General features: G+C 41.8%; 1 protein-coding gene across 2 annotated transcripts in view; it reads right to left on the bottom strand.

Annotated features, from left to right (window-relative positions):
• The window catches only part of kdm6a (lysine (K)-specific demethylase 6A), a 195270-nt gene that overhangs the window by 55473 nt on the left and 117944 nt on the right, over positions 1-21853 (bottom strand). For both annotated transcript variants that reach the window (XM_055644641.1, XM_055644642.1), the window contains exon 9: positions 21667-21760. In XM_055644641.1, coding sequence (XP_055500616.1) covers positions 21667-21760 — 94 coding nt within the window. The remainder of the gene's footprint in view (positions 1-21666; positions 21761-21853) is intronic.

Here is a 21853-nt window from a genome sequence, read left to right as displayed (position 1 = left end):
GCCATGATCACATTGAATGGTGGTGCTGGCTTGAAAGGCTGAATGGCCTACTTATGCATCTATAGTCTATTGACTCAAAATGCTGGAATAACTCAGCGGGACAGGCAGCATCGATGGAGAGAAGGAATGAGTGACATTTTGGGTCTGAAGAAAGGTCTCAACCAGAAATGTCACCTATTCCTTCTCTCCTGAGATGCTGCCTGTCCCACTGAATTACTCCAGCATTTTGTGTCTACACTGGCCTTATCACCTCTATAATGGCAACTTCCTCTTTTGCCACCTTGGAAAACCATCCCTTAATATCAATTGTAGACAAAAGTGCTGGAGAAACTCAGCGTCTATGGAGCGAAGGAAATAGGCAACGTTTCGGGCCGAAACCCTTCTTCAGACTGATGTAGGGTGGGGGGGGTGAGAAGAAGAAAGGAAGAGGGGGAGCCAGAGGGCTGAGGGAGAGCTGAGAAGGGAAGGAGACAATAAGGGTTACTGGAAATTGGAAAAGTCAATGTTCATGCCAAAGGGGTATAAACTGCCCAAACTAAATATGAGGTGCTGCTTCTCCAATTTCCAGTGGTGCTCACTTTGGCCATGGAGGAGGCCCAGGACAGAAAGGTCGGATTTGGAATTGGAGGGGGAGTTGAAGTACTGAGCCACGAGAGATCAGGTAGGTTATTGCAGACTGAGCGGAGGTGTTTGACGAAACGATCGCCAAGCCTACGCTTGGTCTCACCGATGTAGATCAGCTGACATCAAGAGCAGCGGGTGCAATAGATGAGGTTGGAGGAGGTCTATCGCACCTGGAACGATTGCTTGGGTCCTTGAATAGAGTCGAGGGGGGAGGTAAAGCGACAAGTGTAGCATTTCTTGCGGCTGCAAGGGAAAGTACCCGGGGAGGGGGTGGTACGGGTGGGAAGGGAAGAATTGACCAGGGAGATACGGAGGGAGCGGTGTTTGCGGAAAGCTGACAGAGGGCGGAGATGGGAAGATGTGGCGCGTGGTGGGGTCACGTTGGAGGTGGTGAAAATGACGGAGGACTATTTGTTGTATGTGACGGCTAGTAGGGTGGAAGGTGAGGAGTGGGGGACTCTGCCCTTGTTACGAGTGGGGGGTATGGGGAGAGAGAGCAGTGTTACGGGGTATTGAAGAAACCCTGGTGAGAGCCTTATCTATGGTAGGGGAGGGGAACCCCCATTCCCTGAAGAATGAGGACATTTCCGATGCCCTGGTGTGGTAATATCAAATTTTCACCTCTTCAAAGTTCGGTTTAGAATCTATTTCTGAACATTATTTCAGTTCCGTTAATTTACAGCTTCTTCCAAAATGCATTGAGTTAAGTTTAGATGCTGAAGGAGATATTTGTTGTTGCAATACTTCACTTACTAATGACAATGCAGGTGAGCTTTCCAGTTTATCAGGTCCCAACAGACCAAACCAATTAGTGCTGTTCCTCCTCACATTTCCCTGAAGTGATGCAATCCATTTTCTCTCACTTACCAATCAACTGCCTTTTAATTCTTTGTGCTACTTACCTACACTAAGGGATAACTTACAACAGCTAATTGGCCAACCAACACACGTTGGGGTTCACGAGGAGACCCTACAATCATAGGAGAATGTATTCTCTTGGTTCAGATAGCGGCCAAGGTGAGAAATAAACACAAATCACTGAAGCCGCTGCACTAACTTCTGCACCTCAATGCTAATTTTTGGCCAGAGTAATAACAAAATCAAGTCAAAGAAAAACATGAACGTTTCCAACTAATGACAGCAGGTATAGAGTGAATCTGTTCAATAACATGCAGGAATGGTGATCTAAATATCCTAATGAACATTCACTGGGAAACAGAGTGAATTTCAGCCACTCATTTAACAACAAACAAAGCTTTCAAAATGCTATTAAATCTCATTCCATGAAACTAGAGAAGACAATGGCTGATTTGCTAATGAAAAAGCACAGGCTGCAATGCTGAACCCATGTATATGGCGGGTAATATCTATATATTTTTTTTATTCATTTAAATTGTTTTTGAAGCCGACGTTTTTTTTCTGGTCAGAAACATAGCTGCAGGAGTCGGCCATTCAGCCCTTCGAGCCAGCACAGCCATTCAATATGATCATGGCTGCAGGAATGGCTGATCATATAAAATCACTACCCCGTTCCTGTTTTTTCCCCATGTGTCTTGATTCCTTTAGCCCCAAGAGTTAAATCTAACTATCTCTTGAAAACATCCAATGAATTGGCCTCAACTGCCTTTATGGCAGAGAATTCCAGATTCATAACTCTCTGGGTGAAAACATTTTTCCTCATCTGTCCTAAATGGCCTACCCCTTATTCTTAAATTGTGACCCTTGGTTCTGGACTCTAACATCGGGAACATTTTTCCTGCATCCAGCCTGTCCAATCCTTTAAGAATTTTATATGTTTCTATAAGATCCCCTCTCATCCTAAATTCCAGTGAATACATGCTCAGTCGACCCATTCTTTCATCATTTGTTAGTCCCGCCATCCCGGGAATTGACCTGGTGAACCTACGCTGCACTCCCTCAATAGCAATGATGTCCTTCCTCAAATTAGGAGACCAACATTGCACACAATACTCCAGGTGCAGTCTCACCAGGGCCCTGTTCAACTGCAGTAGGACCTTGCTCCTATATTCAAATCCTCTCGCAATGAAGGCCAACATGCCCGTTAGCTTTCTTCACTGCCTGCTGAACCTTTCAGTGACTGATGTACAACACCCAGGTCTTGTTGCACCCCCCCTTTTCCTAATCTGACACCATTCAGATAATAATATGCCTTCCTGTTCTTGCCACCAAAGTGGATAACCTCACATTTATCCACATTATGCTGCATCTGCAATGCATCTGCCCACTCACCCAACCTATCCTAATCACCCTGCTGCCTCACAGGGTCCTCATCGCAGCTCACACTGCCACCCAGCTTTATGTCATTCGCAAACTTGGAGATGTCACATTTAATTCCCTCGTCTAAATCATTAATATATATTGTAAACAACTGGGATCCCAGCACCGAGCCTTATTGCACCTCACCAGTCACTGCCTGCCATTCTGAAAATTACCCGTTAATTCCTACTCTTTGCTTCCTGTCTGCCATCCAGTTCTCTATCCATGTCAATACCCTACCCCCAATACCATGTGCTCTAATTTTGCACACTAATCACTTAGGTGGGACCTTGTCAAAGGGTTTTTGAAAGTCTAGGTACACATCCACTGGCTCTCCCTTATCTATTCTACTTGTTACATCCTCAAAAAATTCCAGGAGATTAGTCAAGCATGATTCCCCCTTCATAAATCCATGCTGACCGATATTTCCAAATGCGCTGCAATAACATCTTTTACAATCGACAAGCATCTTCCCCACTACCGATGTACGGCTAACTGGTCTATAATTCCACGTTTTCTCTCTCCCTTCTTTCTTAAAAAGTGGAGCTACATTGGCTACCCTTCAATCCACAGGAACTGATCCAGAGTTGAGAGAACATTGGAAAATGATCACCAATGCATCACAGGGGTCTGTACACCGATGTGGATCAGAGCAGGTCTATGTTGACTGTGAGCGAAGTGTGAAAGGATCTTATATGGAGAGGGTGGCCAACATCGGTTTTCTATGTGAAGCAGAGGTCTGGGTTGTGATCTCTCCTCCATCTGCTTGAGTGGAATGTGCTTGGTTGCTTGGCATCATGGAGGAGGAAGTGATCACAGTTGGATGCCCACATATCCAGTAATTCCCCATTCTCATCGTTGATGAGTAGCCCCAGGATGAATAATGACTGTTAAAGTCCCCTGCATGTGCTTCTGGGTGGTGGAAAGTGGGTAGCATGGAGGCAGGCCACTTGACTCTAGGGCCATACATTTGTGACAGCGATATCCCCAATCCTCACAGTAGCAATGAAGATTTCATTGGAGCAAGATTCTTCAAGAACACAGAAATCTTGTAGGTCATAACTCAAGTAAGTAGCAATGCCGTCCTTGCTGGCTCCTTGAATCAGAAGACCTCTTGAAGCAGTATGTGGCCACAGACGACCCAGATACTGCCACTGAACTGCTAGATTCCCTGGATGCAACAAGACATCAGCGCTGGCAAGAGTGTAGATGACTTGAACTTTACGCACTCCAGCATGAAGGCTTGGACTCTCCTCCATCGTCTTGGTTCAGCTGCAAATGCTGCAGACTCTCGCCTGCTTCCCAAAGTCCATCTCTTCCTCATTATCCTCAAGCCCCCTTTCTAATCCATACACTCCAGTTGATGTAGACAAAGGCCTGTCCTCTACTAAAGCTGGGAAAGCAGCAGGAGTTGATAGGATCTACCCGGAATTTCTGAAGAACCTTGGCCCCAGGGACGCAACTGGCTGGCTGCTTTTTTCACCCATGTCCATTGTAGTGGAATTATCCCTAAGGCCTAGAGAGAGTCTAAAGTCATCGTCATCCTCAAGCCTGGGAAATCTGCTGATGATCCAGCTAGCTATTGACCCATCTCCCTCTTGTGCACATCCTACAAGCTGTTTGAGCACCTCCTGCTTGCCAGGGTTTCTCCATTGGTAGAACCTGTTCTACCCAGAGAGCAAGCTGGATTTAGACCTGGTAAAAGCTACACAGATCAAGTCCTTGCCGTCACTACCAATATAGAGGCTGGCTTCCAACGTGCCCTGAAAACTGGTGCTGCTCTCATCAATCTGTCATAAGCTTATGACACAGTGTGGAGACATGGTCTGTTGCTGAATGCTTCCAGAATCTTAAAGTGCCAAACAACCATGTGTGCCCTCTCATCCATTCTCAGCAACCGTAGATTTAGGGTCCCGCTTGGGAACCAGACCAGCTCTGTCAGGACCCTGAATGATGGTCTCCCCCAGGGCTCTGTCCTGGTCTCCCCCGCTTCAGGAGCTCTATCCTAGCTCCCCTATATGCTCTTCATAGAAACATTTAGGAGTGAGTTCGGACCTGCCAACTACCATGGCTGTCATCCAACTCAGAACCTGCCTTCTGCCATACCCCCTGCCCCTTATGACATCTAACTCCCTCTTGCCTACCCTCAGGGCAGAGTGCTAACCCAAGACTTCTGTGAAAAAAGGGTGGCCTACCAGGCAGAGTACTTCAAGGGGGTGGAGAAGTACTTCACCTTCTGGTGACCTCGCCCTAACCCATCTAAGACAACTGTCCCTGCCATTCACTGCAGCAATCGGCTCATCAATGCAAAGCTCCACTTGTTCTTTTGTGTTAAGCCGGTGAAGAATGAAGAATTCCCCAAGTACCTCGGAGTCACCCTGGATCACACCCTCACCTATCGTGAACACCTGAAGAGGGTGGCTGATAAACTGAAAGCAAGGGTCATCGTCATCAGGAAACTTGCAGGCAACAGCTGGGGATCCAATGCACACACCCTCCTTGCCACAAGCTTAGCCCTAGTCTACTCAACAGCCGAGTTTTGCTCAACAGCTTGGGCTAATAGCTGCCACACCAAACGAGTTGACACTGTCCTTAACTCCGCATTGCGAGACACAGGGACACTTAAGTCCTTTGCAGTAGCTCCCTGTCCTCTCTCATATCGCCCCTCCCAGCATGCGCAGAAGGGAGAGGGTGTTGAAAGATTGGTGCACCATCGAGGCGAACCCTGACCTTCCCATCCATGCTGACTTGAACAATCTGCCCAACATGCGCCTGAAGTTCCGCAAATCCTTCTGGTCTTCCCTTAAATCCCTGGAAGACTTTGACTCCAAGACTGAGTGTCGCAGAGCCTGGAAAGATTCCAACACCAACAACGGAGAGGTCATCACAGACCCCACAGTGAAACCACCGGGTTTTGACCTCCATCGCAAGCTATGGCTAACCCTAAACAGAATCCGCACGCTCCATGCAAAAACAACCCATCACTTGCATAAGTCGGGGATGGCAGACAGCCCTGCTTGCGACCATGGACATACAGTCCAGACCATCCCACACATCGTGAATTACTGCCCACTGAGGTTTTTTCCTGGGGTCATCAACTGATACTGTCGTGGCCTGGATATCTATCCTTGATCTACAACTTTAGACTGTGCACGCCATACGCAAGAAGAACAAATGCATCCACGATTTCTAGGGCCACCTCCTTGAGTATGGGATGCAGACCACCAGGCCCTGATGATTTATCCGTCATGAGTCCCAACAGTTTACCTAACACCATTTCCTGACTATTGTAGATTCCCTTCAGTTCCTCCCTCCCACTAGATCCTCGGTGCCCTAGTATTTCTGGGAGATTGGTTCTGTCTTCGCTAAGGAAGACAGAACCAAAGTACTCGTTTAACTGTTCTGCCATTTCCTTGTTTCCCAATATAAATTCATCTGTCTTTGATTGTAAGGGACCTACATTTGTCTTCACTAATCTTTTCATTTTCACATATCTAAAGAAGATTTTAAAGTCCGTTTTTATATTCCCCGCGAGCTTTCTTTCATGCTCTCCCCCCCCCCCCACTTAATTAACCCTTTTGTCCTCTGTTGAGTTCTAAATTTCTCCCAGTCCTTTAGTTTGCTGCTTCCTCTGCCTAATTTAATCGCCTTTTCCTTGGATTTAACACTATCCTAAATTTCCCTCGTTTGGCACACTTGAGCTGCCTTCCCCGTTTTATTTTTTCGCCAGACAGGGGTGAATAATTTTTGGAGTTCAAATCTTTCCCATGGCATCTCCACCGTCATCTTTTGTTTTGATACTATCCCTGATTTCCCTTGTTATCCACGGATGCACTACCTTCCCTGATTTATTCTTTTGCCAAATTGGGATGAACAATTGTTGTAGTTCATCCATGCAGTTTTTAAATGCCTTCCATTGCATATCCACCTTCAACCCTTTAAGTATATTTTGCCAGTCTATCCTAGCCAGTTCCCATCTCACACCTTCAAAGTCTCCTTTCTTTAAGTTCAGAATTCACTCTCAATCCTAATGTAAAATTCCACCAAATTATGGCCACTGTTGCCCAAGGGGCTCTACACAAGGTCGCTAACTAATCCTTCCTCATTACACAATACCCTGTCTTGGATGGCCTGCCCTCTAGTCGTTTCTTCTACATATTGGTTTAAAAAACCCATCTCGTATACATAACAGGAATTCCTCCTACTAAGCATTGCTCCCTAATTTGGTTAGCCCAATCTATATGTAGATTAAAGTCAAGGACATGGACGGCCATGGGGAAGAACACCAACATCACTGAGGGTTAAAAGGCCAGATTGCACAGTGAGATCAAGAGAAAGGGGCAAGAGGGAGGGTGAGGAGGTGGGGGTAAAGAGCAAGAGAAGTAAGAAACAAAGAGTCAAGTCCATTCCAAGGCTGAAAAACAGCAACGGCAATTTTAATAGAGTTTAAGGGCCTGTCCCACTTGCCGATTTTTTTGGCGACTGCAGCATCACTGACAGATGTATCATGTCACCGAAAAATACGCGGCATGACGACGTATGGCGCGACGGTAACGCGGCGTGATGACGTATGGCGCGCAATGTTTTTTCATGTGTCGCAACCACTTTTTTGTCGTCGCTGGATTTTGAACTGTTCAAAATCTTTTGGCGACACTGATATGACGCCTGCAAAATCGCAAAGTGGGACAGGCCCTTTATGGAATCTTGAGCAATGGCCACAAACCCAAACTCTTAAATATTGTAACTCTGACCAACTCTGACGTCTGCAAACCTAAACAGTCCTCAAATGGTCTTTTTTCTACATTCTTCAATTTTGATGGTACACTCTAGAGCGCTAACTGATTGATTTGCCATGGTCTTAAGTGTTGTTATCTATGAGTAGAAGGGTTACTCTTGATTACTGCCAAATATATAACACTAGAGCTCCATGGCAAATCTGGAATGACAACCATGCTAAGTTTATGTATAACATGACGGGTTGACTTAAAGCTTCAATCCACCATTCTGATGGGGAAGTGAACCATCCCCTATATTGCATGGCAATAGGCAGGTGCTATGGATGCTTTCTTGTTATCTTTCTCTTGGACCAGCAAATAATTTAATCCAGGTGTTTCTTTCTGCAGCGGCTGAAAGACGAGACTTTGCGATCTTTCTTCAATTTTCCATTTAAAATATCTGTAAAATTTATTTTTAACACTGCATTTTGAAAAACAGTTGCATCCTCGTGGGTTTTAGGAGAATATCCAAAGAGGGTGATTGGCATGCAAGATTTTAAGATACGCAACGCATAATGTTAGCTTGTCTTCACAAAAGATGTCAGACTTTCTGTTGGAAGCCCCATCAGTCTCATTCGATGAAACGAGAGAAGACAGAATGACTATAATGGTTGGCTGATTTGTTAATGAAAGAGCACAAACTGCAACACTGAACACAGTAAAAGAATGGGCAGATAAAACATATTGTCTCTTTTAATCTTTAACTTTATATTAAACTAAGCAAATCTAAACTATCATATCTATTGTTCTGTACATTCACTTTATTGAAACTTTAGTTTCAAAACAGAATCAAACCAGAAGATAGTTCAATTTTGAAATTAACCTTAAACAATAGAGGAGAAAGACATATTTGAGTTCCACGTCTCAAAAAGTGGGGCGTTAATCAATTGTTACAGTCCCAGCTTATTCCATCATTCAGACATACTAGGGAGCAAACAACCAGCTCCTATGTAATATTGAGGCATAGAGCGCGGAAGCAGACCCTTCGGCCCAACTCTTTCATACTGACCAAGGTTCCCCATCTGAGCTAGTCCACTTTGCCCTTGTTTGGCCCACATATCTCTAAACCTTTCCCATCTGGGTTTCGGCCTGAAACGTTGACTATTTCCTTCGATCTATAGATGCTGCCGCACCCACTGAGTTTCTCCCGCACTTTTGTCTACCATCTATGTACCTGTCCAAATGTCCTTTAATGACTGTTATAGTGCCTGCCTCAACTACCTAGTCAGGCAGTTTGTTCCATATACCCTCCACACTCTAAGTGGAAAAAGTTGCCCCTCAGATTCCTATTAAATCTTTCCCCTCTCACCTTAAACCTATGACCTCTGGTTCTTGATTCCCCTACCCAGGTTAAAAGACTCTGTGCATCACCCTATTACCCATATGATTTTTTTCACTACAAAATCACCCCTTAGCCTCCTGCACTCAAAGGAATCGTGTTGGTCTGCCCAGCCTTTTCCTGGAGTTCAGGCCTCCAAGAAGCATCCTAGTAAATTTTCTCTGCATTTTTTCCTGCTTAATGACATCCTTCCTATAGCAGAGTAACCAAAACTGAACACGGTACCTCAAATGCAGCATCGCCAACGACTTGTGCAACTGTAACCTAACGTCCCATCTATACTCAGAATATCTTCAGATTCCTCAAAGTAATTCATGCCATTAAAGGAAGGTGGTATTAATGCATCTACAACATGTAAATTTGTAACTGATATAGTGAACCAACTAATCAGAAAGCAATTTCAGTTCCTTCAATTCAAGTTCTTAGGATGCTCCTTGGACGTTTATGTTAACATATGTAGTTGTGTGTCTTGTTGCTTTTTTTTTTATGGCTGTATGGTAATTTGAGTTTCACTGTACCTTAATTTGTACATGTGACAATAAACTGACCTTTGAACCTTTGTATCAGGCAGATCATACCCGTTCTTTTTTTTTAATCTTCATCATTCTTTAACCTAGTGTAGCAATTTAAGACAAACTAGAACCTATACAAATGTTTCTTAAATTTGATCCTATTTTGATTACTCAGCTACACCTCTGTTGTTTCCTCACTTGCTTTTCTGATCAGTTCCCAAACTTAATAATAAATGTACATAAAACTCGGCCGCCTAGATACTAATGTACAAGATCTTGTGTACAACCATTTTTTACCAGACCCTGAAAAATTCCTCCTTTACAGATCTTTCCATGGCCTCGTTTTATCTCCTGCTCTGCAATATCTGCTAGCCTGGAAATCTAGTTATTCCTCCTTTGTCCATCCATTCACTTTAGTTGCTCAACTATTGAAGTCATATCTTCTGTTACTCAGGTCCAAGAATTCCTCTCCTAAATCTGTCTAATTCTTCATTTTCTTGAATGATCCTAAAAGCATTTGCAGAAGCAAGTGTAAGGCATTCTCTCCTTCAATTTGCTACACCATTTATCAAATCATGGTTGATCCATCTCAATATCACTTTCCTGCACTGTCTTCTTTCATATTGGTTTCTTTCATATTCAAGTCGAGTCAAGAGTGCTTTATTGTCATATGTCCTGAAAAGGAACAATGAAATTCTTACTTGCAGCAGAACAGATGTGTAAGCATACCCATAATAAATAACAAAAATAAGTTCAATATATAAAAACAAAAGAAACAACATAGTACCTCTTGTAAAGCAGACAAAACCAGGGCAAAAATCAAAAAGGGCCACTTTTCAATATAATTGTATAAGGAGTAAGGGTGTTGTAAAAACAAGCCTGAAGGCTTTGTGTCTCAATGCAAGGAGCATTTGTAATAAGGTGGATGAGTTGAATGTGCAGATAGCTATTAATGACTATGATATAGTTGGGATCACGGAGACATGGCTCCATGGTGACCAAGGCTGGGAGCTGAACATCCAGGGATATTCGATATTCAGGAGGGATAGACAGAAAGGAAAAGGAGGTGGGGTAGCATAATATGGTTGAGTTCTTCATTAAGATGGAGAGTGACATTGTTAATTCAGAAACAATGGTTCTGAACTTAAAGAAAGGTAACTTTGAGGGTATGAGATGTGAATTGGCCAAGATTGACTGGCAATTAATTCTAAAAGGGTTGACGGTGGATATGCAATGGAAGACATTTAAAGGCTGCATGGATGAACTACAAAAAATGTTCATACCAGTTTGGCAAAAGAATAAATCAGGGAAGGTAGTACATCCATGGATAACAAGGGAAATCAGGGATAGTATCAAAGCGAAGGATGATGCGTACAAATTAGCCAGAAAAAGCAGCATACCGGAGGACTGGGAGAAATTCAAAGACCAGCAGAGGAGGACAAAGGGCTTAATTAGGAAAGGGAAAATAGATTGTGAAAGAAAACTGGCAGGGAACATAAAAACTGACTGCAAAAGTTTTTATAGATATGTGAAAAGAAAGAGATTAGTTAAAACAAATGTAGGTCCCTTGCAGTCAGAAACAGGTGAATTGATCATGGGGAACAAGGATATGGCGGACCAATTGAATAACTACTTTGGTTCCGTCTTCACTAAGGAAGACATAAATAATTTGCCGGAAATAGCAGGGGCCCACGGGTCAAAGGAGGTGGAGGAATTGACTGAAATCCAGGTTAGTCGGGAAGTGGTGTTGGGTAAATTGAATGGATTAAAGGCCGATAAATCCTCGGGGCCAGATAGGCTGCATCCCAGAGTACTTAAGGAAGTAGCTCCAGAAATAGTGGATGCATTAGTAATAATCTTTCAAAACTCTTTAGATTCTGGAGTAGTTCCTGAAGATTGGCGGGTAGCAAACGTAACCCCACTTTTTAAGAAGGGAGAGAGAAAATGGGGAATTACAGACCAGTTAGTCTAACATCAGTAGTGGGGAAACTGCTAGAGTCAGTTATTAAAGATGGGATAGCAGCACATTTGGAAAGTGGTGAAATCATTGGACAAAGTCAGCATGGATTTACGAAAGGTAAATCATGTCTGACGAATCTTATAGAATTTTTCGAGGATGTAACTAGTAGCGTGGATAGGGGAGAACCAGTGGATGTGATGTATCTGGCCTTCCAGAAGGCTTTCGCCAAGGACCCACATAAGAGATTAGTATACAAACTTAAAGCACAAGGCATTGGGGGTTCAGTATTGATGTGGATAGAGAACTGGCTGGCAAACAGGAAGCAAAGAGTGGGAGTAAACGGGTCCTTTTCACAATGGCAGGCAGTGACTAGTGGGGTACCGCAAGGCTCAGTGCTGGGACCCCAGCTATTTACAATATATATTAATGATCTGGATGAGGGAATTGACGGCAATATATCCAAGTTTGCGGGTGACACTAAGCTGGGGGGCAGTGTTAGCTGTGAGGAGGATGCTAGGAGACTGCAAGGTGACTTGGATAGGCTGGGTGAGTGGGCAAATGTTTGGCAGATGCAGTATAATGTGGATAAATGTGAGGTTATCCATTTTGGTGGCAAAAACGGGAAAGCAGACTATTATCTAAATGGTGGCCGATTGGGAAAGGGGGAGATGCAGCGAGACCTGGGTGTCATGGTTACACCAGTCATTGAAGGTAGGCATGCAGGTGCAGCAGGCAGTAAAGAAAGCGAATGGTATGTTAGCTTTCATTGCAAAAGGATTTGAGTATAGGAGCAGGGAGGTTCTACTGCAGTTGTACAGGGTCTTGGTGAGACCACACCTGGAGTATTGCATACAGTTTTGGTCTCCAAATCTGAGGAAGGACATTATTGCCATAGAGGGAGTGCAGAGACGGTTCACCAGACTGATTCCTGGGATGTCAGGACTGTCTTATGAAGAAAGACTGGATAGACTTGGTTTATACTCTCTAGAATTTAGGAGATTGAGAGGGGATCTTATAGAAACTTACAAAATTCTTAAGGGGTTGGACAGGCTAGATGCAGGAAGATTGTTCCCGATGTTAGGGAAGTCCAGGACAAGGGGTCACAGCTTAAGGATAAGGGGGAAATCCTTTAAGACCGAGATGAGAAAAACATTTTTCACACAGAGAGTGGTGAATCTCTGGAACTCTCTGCCACAGCGGGTAGTTGAGGCCAGTTCATTGGCTATATTTAAGAGGGAGTTAGACGTGGCCCTTGTTGCTAAGGGGATCAGGGGGTATGGAGAGAAGGCAGGTACGGGATACTGAGTTGGATGATCAGCCATGATCATATTGAATGGCGGTGCAGGCTCGAAGGGCCGAATGGCCTACTCCTGCACCTAATTTCTATGTTTCTATGTACAAAGACAGCAACAAAGCCCCAAGTGCAATCAAGGCAGTTGGGAATTCAGGGTTTAGTTGGAGTTTGTAGTGTTCAATAGCGTGATGGTTGTTGAGAAAAGCTGCTCCTGAACCTGGATTGTTAATTTAAGGCTCCTGTGCCTTTTTCTCCGATGGCAGGAGTGAGGAGTGAGGTGACAAGAGTAAGAAAACTTAATGACTGAATCTCCACCACCTTCTGAGTGAAGAAAGTCCTCCTCATCTGAATACCAAAGGCCTAGCCCTTATTCTGAGTCTATAATCTCTGGTATGATTTTCCTCAGACTGTGTCCACATTATCTGATTTCATTTTGTTTGCTCTCACAAAATGTTATCGGTTTCCGTATTCTGAACTCTAGAGAATACAATACTCATCTAGTCAATCTCTCCAAAAAGAGCAAACTCATCAATCCCTGGAACTAGTCTTGTGACTATTCTACTTCTAGTATATCCCTTGTTAAGTAAGGAGACCAAAACTGTTCACAATAGTCAAGCTGCAACCTCACAACATCCCTCTACAATTGCCCCTTCAATATTCCAGTACTCAAATCGTCTTGCAAGAAAGGTCGTCCTAACCACTCAAATCACTTGCATGTTGGCTTTCAGTGTCTTGTCCAGAGGATATCTAAATCCATATCAGCATCAACATCATCCAATCACTCACCGTTTAGAAAATACTCTGCATTCCTTTTGGATCACTCTATATTCCATCTGATATTTTCATGTCAAGTCACCCAGCCTTTCAATATCCCCATGAAGCCTCTTTACATAAACCTTGTAACATTCCTACAATAGACAATAGGTGCAGGAGTAGGCCATTTGGCCCTTCGAGCCAGCACCGCCATTCAATGTGATCATGGCTGGCCATCCCCAATCAGCACCCCGTTCCTGCCTTCCCTCCCATATCCCCTGACTCCGCTATCTTTAAGAGCCCTATCTAGATCTCTCTTGAAAGTATCCAGAGAATCGGCCACCACTGAGGCAGAGAATTCCACAGACTATGGAAAAAGTGTTTCCTCATCTCCGTTCTGAATGGCTTACCCCTTATTCTTACACTGTGGCCCCTGGTTCTGGACTCCCCCAACTTCAGGAACATGTATCCTGCCATTAGCGTGTCCAAACCCTTAATAATATTATATGTTTCAATAAGATCCCTCTTATCCTTCTAAATTCCAGAGTATACAGGCCCAGCCGCTCCATTCTATCAGCATATGACAGTCCCGCCATCCCGGGAATTAAACCTGTGAACATATGCTGCACTCAATAGCAAGAATGTTCTTCCTCAAATTAGGGGACCAAAACTGCACACAATACGCCAGGTGTGGTCTCACCTGGGTCCAGTATAACTGCAGAATCTTCTTTGCTCCTATACTCAATTCATCTTGTTATGAAGGCCAACATGCCATTAGCTTTCTTCTCTGCCCACTGTACCTGCATACTTACTTTCGTTGACTGATGAACAAGGACCCCCAGATCCCGTTGCACTTCCCCTTTTCCCTACTTGACAGCATTTAGATAATAATCTGCCATCCTGTTTTTGCTACCAAAGTGGATAACCTCTCAGTCAAATTGTTGATAGACTCCAAACAGCTGAGGAGCAAGCACCAATCTCAGTGGCACCAATCAAAGGTTCAAAAGTCAGTTTATTGTCACATGTACCAATAAAGGTACATAGAAAATAGGTGCAGGAGGCCATTCGGCCCTTCAAGCCAGCACCATACAGTGGAACTCGAATTACTATACTGCCATACTAAAAAAAGCAGTACACACAACTACATAAAAGTTAACATAAACATCCACCACAGCAGATTCCCCACTTTGCTAACTGAGAGGGAAGGCAATAAAGTCCAATCTTCCTCTTTATTCTCCCGCGGTCGGGGGGGCAGTCGAACCATCTGCAGTCGGGACAGTGGAAGCTCCCGCAATCGGGGCGATAGAAGCTCCTGCGGTTGGAGCTCCCGAAGTCGATCTCTAACCTGGGACTGCGAGCTCCACAATGTTAAAGTCCGCAGGCTCCCACTAATAATAACTAATTTAAAATCCATGTCAGTGAGCTACGCATGTTCGAATCACGTAATTTAGTCACATATTAATAGGTTGGTAGTTCCCCATTTTCACTTTCTATCTTTTCTTAAATAGTGGGGCGACATTTGCTGGATTGAAATCCACAGGAACAATTACAGAATCAACTGAATTTTGGAAGGCATCAACCAAAACATTATTTCCACTGCCACCTCTTTCAAAGTACAGATGTACATCACATGCTCAGGATCCATGGGGTTTTACAATCACCAGCTTATCTAGTACTTATTCCGATAATATTTATTTCCTTCAATTAGCGAGTTTGGTACCTCGACAAATGCAAGGAATCATGGGATTTGTCAAAGGTCTTTCGAGATTTTAAAAAACCGAACGCAGCGCTGTATAAACTGTGTATAAATTGTTAACTATTCTACCAAGGAATTAATCTAGAATTCTGTCAACTCAATAGCTTCCTTTCTTGTTCTGCTGTTCACACACTACTTACACAGTCCTAGTTCTAGTTCAGTTCATTCATCTGCAATTATGAGATATTCAAAAAGTTAAAGAATTTATTATTTTCATCTAATCCTTAATGTGTTTGCGATTGGAATAAGACAATATTACTTATGTTTGAAACATTTTCTTATCTTTAATCATAATTTATGTGTAAAAATATATTTAATCTGAGGCAGGCAACGACTGTATCCGTGTGATGTGGGCTGATGCTTTATCTACAGGTGGTGTGAATGAACCATTAAGGCAAAGATTCATCTCCGAGGAAAACAGAGTACAGGGTTGGCCCTGTGAAGGAGCCGCTAATCCGAAATAAGACATTTAACTGCCAAAAGCCTGCCCTTCAGTACTGGATAGATTGAGTTGAGTCTTTGCTGTTACAAGTTTGTGGTGGTTGTGGTGTGTTTCTCCCAGTGCACGTTGACCAGCACACTTCGCCAGCCCTTGTTCGCATGGGTTCTTTGTACAGGTGTTACCCGAATCCCAAATGTTTTGTGGAGGTTCTGCGTTAGGATTGGGCATGCAGCGAGCTAACAAGAGGGCTGTCAGATCAGCCCAGGTTGCCGAGTGGCCGAAGGGCGGATTTTAACGGGTCGTTATTAAACTGTGCAGCATCGCCAGCTCTCTCTCTCTCTCCCAGATCCCCCACTCCAACTGTCGACAAACTCCGACTGAGAAAATGCTCCCACTCATATTATGGGTTGGCTCTGCGTTTGTCCACTCGCTGGGGTGAATGGCGCCTCCTTCAAAGAGAGCGAGAATAGGTCCCGTCAGCTGGGGAGCTGCGATCCACTCCGGAGTGAAGCCTCTAGTTTGGCTGCGATTCAAATAGCTGCAAATTCTCATAATTATCACCGCCCGGTCACCCGGACCCGACACCCAACTGTGTTCCCTGACAGACTGGAACCAACCCCAGAGGTTAAAGCGACAGCATCTTTATTTAAGCTAACCCACCTCGAAATTTTAATCAGCCTGTTTGAATCCAATCTGAACTTTCCAACCTACCCCCACACAGCACATTCTCCTCGTTTCCTTCAATCCGTGAAGGTTGTTTAGATAAGAATGTAAGGACTATCTCAAATTAGTTGACCACACAACTTGTATTTCGTGTTAATCAATATAGAACCCTTAGCTGAAAGTATAAGAGTACATCCGAGCATTCATGGCTATAATACTAATTATATTAATAATAAGATTTTGTTATATGCAGACGATGTACTATTATATATTACCAACTCCCAAGTCAGTATCCCAAATATACTGAATCTCGTAGCACTTTTCGGCTCCTTCTCAGAGTATAGAACAAACTGGAACAAAGGTGAAATTATGCCGATAAAACCTCAAGACCCTTCACACCTGCTAAAATTTTCCTTTAGAATTGCTACTGAAAAAATTTAAATATCTTGGAGTCTACGTGATTAGAAAATATTCGTCCTTATTTCAAGCAAATTTTCCACCATTAATCATCAAATTAAATGCCCTTATTCAATTTTGGAAAACACTTCCGATTTCCCTTATAGGTAGAGTAAATGCCATAAAGATGATTTTCCTTCCACAACTCCTGTACCTATTTCAATCAATATCGATTTTCCTCTCTAAAAACTTTATTAAAAAAAACTCGACTGTGATTACAAACTTTATCTGGGATTATAAAACTCACAGAATTCACAAACGGCATTTATGCAAACCTAAAGAAATCGGTGCACCGGCTCTCCCTAATTTTCTTCTCTATTATTGGGCAACTAATATTAAAATTTTAATTTACTGGATGGATGATACATGCCAACAAGTAAACTGGTTAAAAATTCAGAGGGAAGATTGTTTGCCTTTCAATATAGGCGCGATTCTCCTCTCTCCAATACATCTAAAGAAATCAACGTATGAGAAAAATCCGATAATCCATAGCACCTTACGAATCTGGAAACAGTTGAAATCAACCATTAAAGTGAGAAATTTATCTCTCCTCTTACCAATCGCCAATAATCCCTCGTTTAAACCGTCTACTTTAGACAAGGCCTTTGTACAATGGGAAAGCTTAGGAATTAAAAAGCTGGGAGACCTTTATGAGATGGGGACCTTCCTCTCGTTTCAAGAATTACAGTTGAAATGTCATTTGCAAGGTAGTCATCAATACTTCAGATATCTTCAAATACGAGACTATGTGAAAATACACACGCAAGGTTGTCACTCCATGGGTCCAGATATACTAGATGAATGCATGAACAGAAAGGCGGATTCAAATAAGTTAATATCGTACTTCTATAATACCCTTTTACATCTACATATCCCATCGTCGGAAATAATTAGGCGAGCTTGGGAAGACGAATTGGGTTTAACAATTTCAAAGGATAGTTGTGAGGAAAGTCTTCTATATATACATAACTATTCTCTTAATGTTAGGCACTCACTAATACAATTTAAATTACTGCATAGACTCTATTATTCAAAGTCTAAATTGAACAAGATCTTCCCAAATGTCTCTCCTTTCTGTGATAAATGTCTCCTCCAAGGAGCAACCATAACCCATTCTTTTGTTTCCTGTACAAAATTACAAAACTTTTGGAGGGGAATTTTTGATATCTTTTCCAAAATACTTAAAACTAAATTGGATCCAGACATAAAATTGATCACACTGGGTATGTCAGAGGCCTGTTCTGAGCTAACGATATTTCAAAGACGTTTCCTTAACTATGGCCTGATAACGGCGAAAAAATTAATATTTAAATTTTGGAAACAGACAACAGTCCCTACAGTGAAGATGTGGATCACAAACATGTCCGAGACACTACACTTGGAAAAGATTAGGCTTGTCTTGGCAGAAAAACCAGATCAATTTCTTAAGACATGGACACCCTTTACCAAATTCTTACAACAATAGCATGGTGCAACACAAATTTAAATTTAAATCCAATGCCGGGTTGGGCGAGGTGGGCGGGAAGGGGGATAATGAGGGCAAGGTATATCTCCACCTTTCTTTTTCTTTTTTCTTATTTCCATATCTTTCTACCACACTACTTTGGTAGTTTAGGGGACTTTCTTTTGTTCTTTTTCGATCTACCTTTTCACTTTCTACTTTTTTTCTTTCTTGTTTTCCTTTTCTCTTCTTTTTTAATTTTCAGAGTTTAGGTTATAAGGTTAAAAATGAAGCTGTACAATAATTGTATAATTTTAGATGCCAAATGTTTTATCTCTGTACAATTGCTTCTAATAAAAATAAATCTAAAAGATAGATAGATAGATAGATAGATAGATAGATAGATAGATAGATAGATAGATAGATAGATAGATAGATAGATAAAGACACTCATATCGGAGCTCTTTCAGGTCCCATCTTGTCTATTCTTACCAATGTCTTGGTCCTCATTTTCAGTACTCTAAAATGTTAACAATCTCAAGGACAATTACCTTGTACAGCAAATTAACATGTCTTTCAAAGTAAATTTAATACTACCTCAAATACTTCTATTCAGCCACGAATGGGCTACTTTTCCTGCATGGGTTTCTGATGCATAGAGAAATATGTAGCCATCGCCAGCCCACCATCATACCTTGCGATGGTATTTTCACATTTAAGGCCAACGCACTCCTCATTCCCTTCCTTTTCTTTGTTTCCTTTGAAGGCATTCTTCAGTTTGAACCTCACAACTTTAAAACTCAACATAAGATTCTAGAATATTATGGCAACACTTCCCAAAGACTCTTCCTCCAATTATCCGGCACTCTCAAGACTTTGATGGTACCGGACACCTATTAATATCCCCAACACTTTTAATATACATTTTTCAAGAATTTTACATCTCTATGAACCTGGTCTGATCAATGGGAGCATGGGAAATGGGGTCCTAGAGTTAACTTAACACTACATTAACGTCTACTGTGTGCATTCTCCCTCAGACCAAATCGTGCATATTCACTCACTTTCACCAGTCCTGTGCTTACTGATCTACACTACCCTCTAGTTAAAAACATTTTCCCTGTACCTGACATTTAACCACTGCCTTGATTTAAAAATATGACCTTGCGTCTCACCATTTCATCAATCTCCTCCAGCTCAACAACGGTTGAAGATGGCCATCCTCCATCCTCATCTTTTGCTCACCAAAATTTAAATGTTGTTGTCTGAAAGATGTCTCTATCTCTGTAATGCATATCCACTACCCCAAAAACATCTCAGCTTCTCAGTTCATTGTTCTTTACATCTACCGCATTGGTCCAGCTTCTGTTCAGCTGCTCTAATAGCTTCGGTTTAAATCAGCATCTGCAGTTCCTTCCTACACATTCAGTATAAACTAGGATGCATATTTCAAAAATAACAAAGCAGGAGCAAAAATATACCATAATTGATAAAAAAATATTTGAAGAAACCTAATATTCTTTAGATATTATTATGAATCATTACGAGCACCATGTGCAACTAGATCCTGTGCAGACAATCACACAGTCCATCACCTTAAACTTCCAATCTCTGCAACTCTTGGACTGCATAGTGGCAAACATAAAGCAGGGAAAGACTGAGCTTTACTACAAAGTTTATAATTCAGGCTCTTTTTAAGAAAAACTGACAGTAGATAATAATATTTAGTTTTTCATGAGCATTCTGAATTACTTTCAGTGTGGATATCTTTTTTCAATACTTCCAATGGGTTGTGTAAAGGGATTGGTTTAACAAATAACCTGTCTTGTGATGCAGACATTACAACACAGGGGGTAGGGCACAGAAGCAGCAACTAGACATAAAATGCTTCCCAAGTTCCTTTGGAAGATAGTACTTCAATGAGAAGCTAAGATTTTAGCACCTGTAGTAACAGGTCAACAATGGAATTGCCATAGCAACATGGCAGGGATGGTCAGCAAACCAGCTTCAGAAGCAATGTGAATAGATTTATGACAGGACACCACACTGGTGTGATTAGTTCCCAGCTAATGGAAACTAATCAATCTACAACTTGTGGCCAGAGACACAAGTGTGTGATACTTTCAAAATAAAGATGCATTATAATTAAATTCCAGTCTGAAGAGATTTTAAAGCATGTGCCAAGGCAATAATTACATTATAAATGAAAATAATTTGTCTAGCTTTGAAAATAAACAACAGTAATTCAAGATCTCCATCACTGAAGGAAAATCCAGATTGGATTAATTCACAAAATATATTTCTCATGCTTTCTGCTTTATCACAAGGGCAGCAAAAATATGTTAATTATCAGCTATAAATGAATTGCCTATTTCAAATGATGTTATCACATCATGAAAAACATTGTATTCTTAATGCTAACAACATGAAGTCCTGTGTAGACCACACATTTTAATTTAAGTTATGCATTTTCATTTCCATAACAGAAATACACTTTTTTATTAAAAACATCCAAATTATTATTAAATGTTTAGCTGCATAGATAATTTTCATCACATTAGCAACATTAAATGCAAAAGAAAACGAGAGTAATTTTGAAGTTGTAATTTTGTTAAATCAAGTTCTTCAATGTACAAATCAGCAACATGCGTTTGGAGAAACCCTTTTTCACCCAAATCAAAAGCAGCTGAGGAAAAAGAAAAAAAACTCCCGGTACATATATACACATTCCTTTCAAAGGAGTCTAACATTTATTCAAATGTTGTATTATGTTTATCTAAAATAATATTCAAAATGAAAGAGTATAACTGCAAAAAGAAAACTTTTATTTAATTCCTCCTAGTATTTCTAACTGGTAGATATAACTAAGCTGGATCTGGCTATAAATCACTTAAATTGCAATTTAAGGTTGTGGAACAGGTCAGATATGGTCATATAGAGGCCCAGAGACAGGGTTACAAAATGGGTTTGTTGTTTTGGATTCCCCCCAAACTATACCCAGGGAGCACCCAACATTGCATTCACTTAGACGGGCATTATTTCACAGTTCACAATTTAAGTCCTGAATTGGATATTTCAGGAAATATGAATGACTTATGAACGTAATAGATCCCACAACTGAAATAACATGTAAAATTCTTAAATATTAGCTACAAACAAAGTTCGTGGTATTGAAGATTCTGTGCATGACTAAAATTAATCTAAAAAGTTGATAGAACCAAATGACCGCATTCTGTGACAAAGCACTTCTGATTCTAGAGGAACATCTCAACATTCAATGCTTTATGATACTTTCAATAGATGCTTCATATTTTGGATGCAACAGAAATTTGTTGATTCCCAATTACCAAGGAACATGAAACAAAACCACTTACCCAGCTGCTGTAAAATATTTGCTTTCACTTGTGCGGAAAGATTCTCTGTTTGCAAAAGTTGTTCATAGGCTTCCTTTGCAGCACGGTACTTTCTCTGCAGTTGTGAGGGGTGGGAAGAAAAAAAAAACTGTCTAAAGCAAGTTGAAACAGCCCTAAAGCTTTTGGCAACAAACTTTTACAACTTTTT

This window comes from Leucoraja erinacea, chromosome 13, assembly GCF_028641065.1.
Source record: "Leucoraja erinacea ecotype New England chromosome 13, Leri_hhj_1, whole genome shotgun sequence".
NCBI lineage: Eukaryota > Metazoa > Chordata > Chondrichthyes > Rajiformes > Rajidae > Leucoraja > Leucoraja erinaceus.
This window is presented reverse-complemented; position numbering and strand designations above follow the sequence as displayed.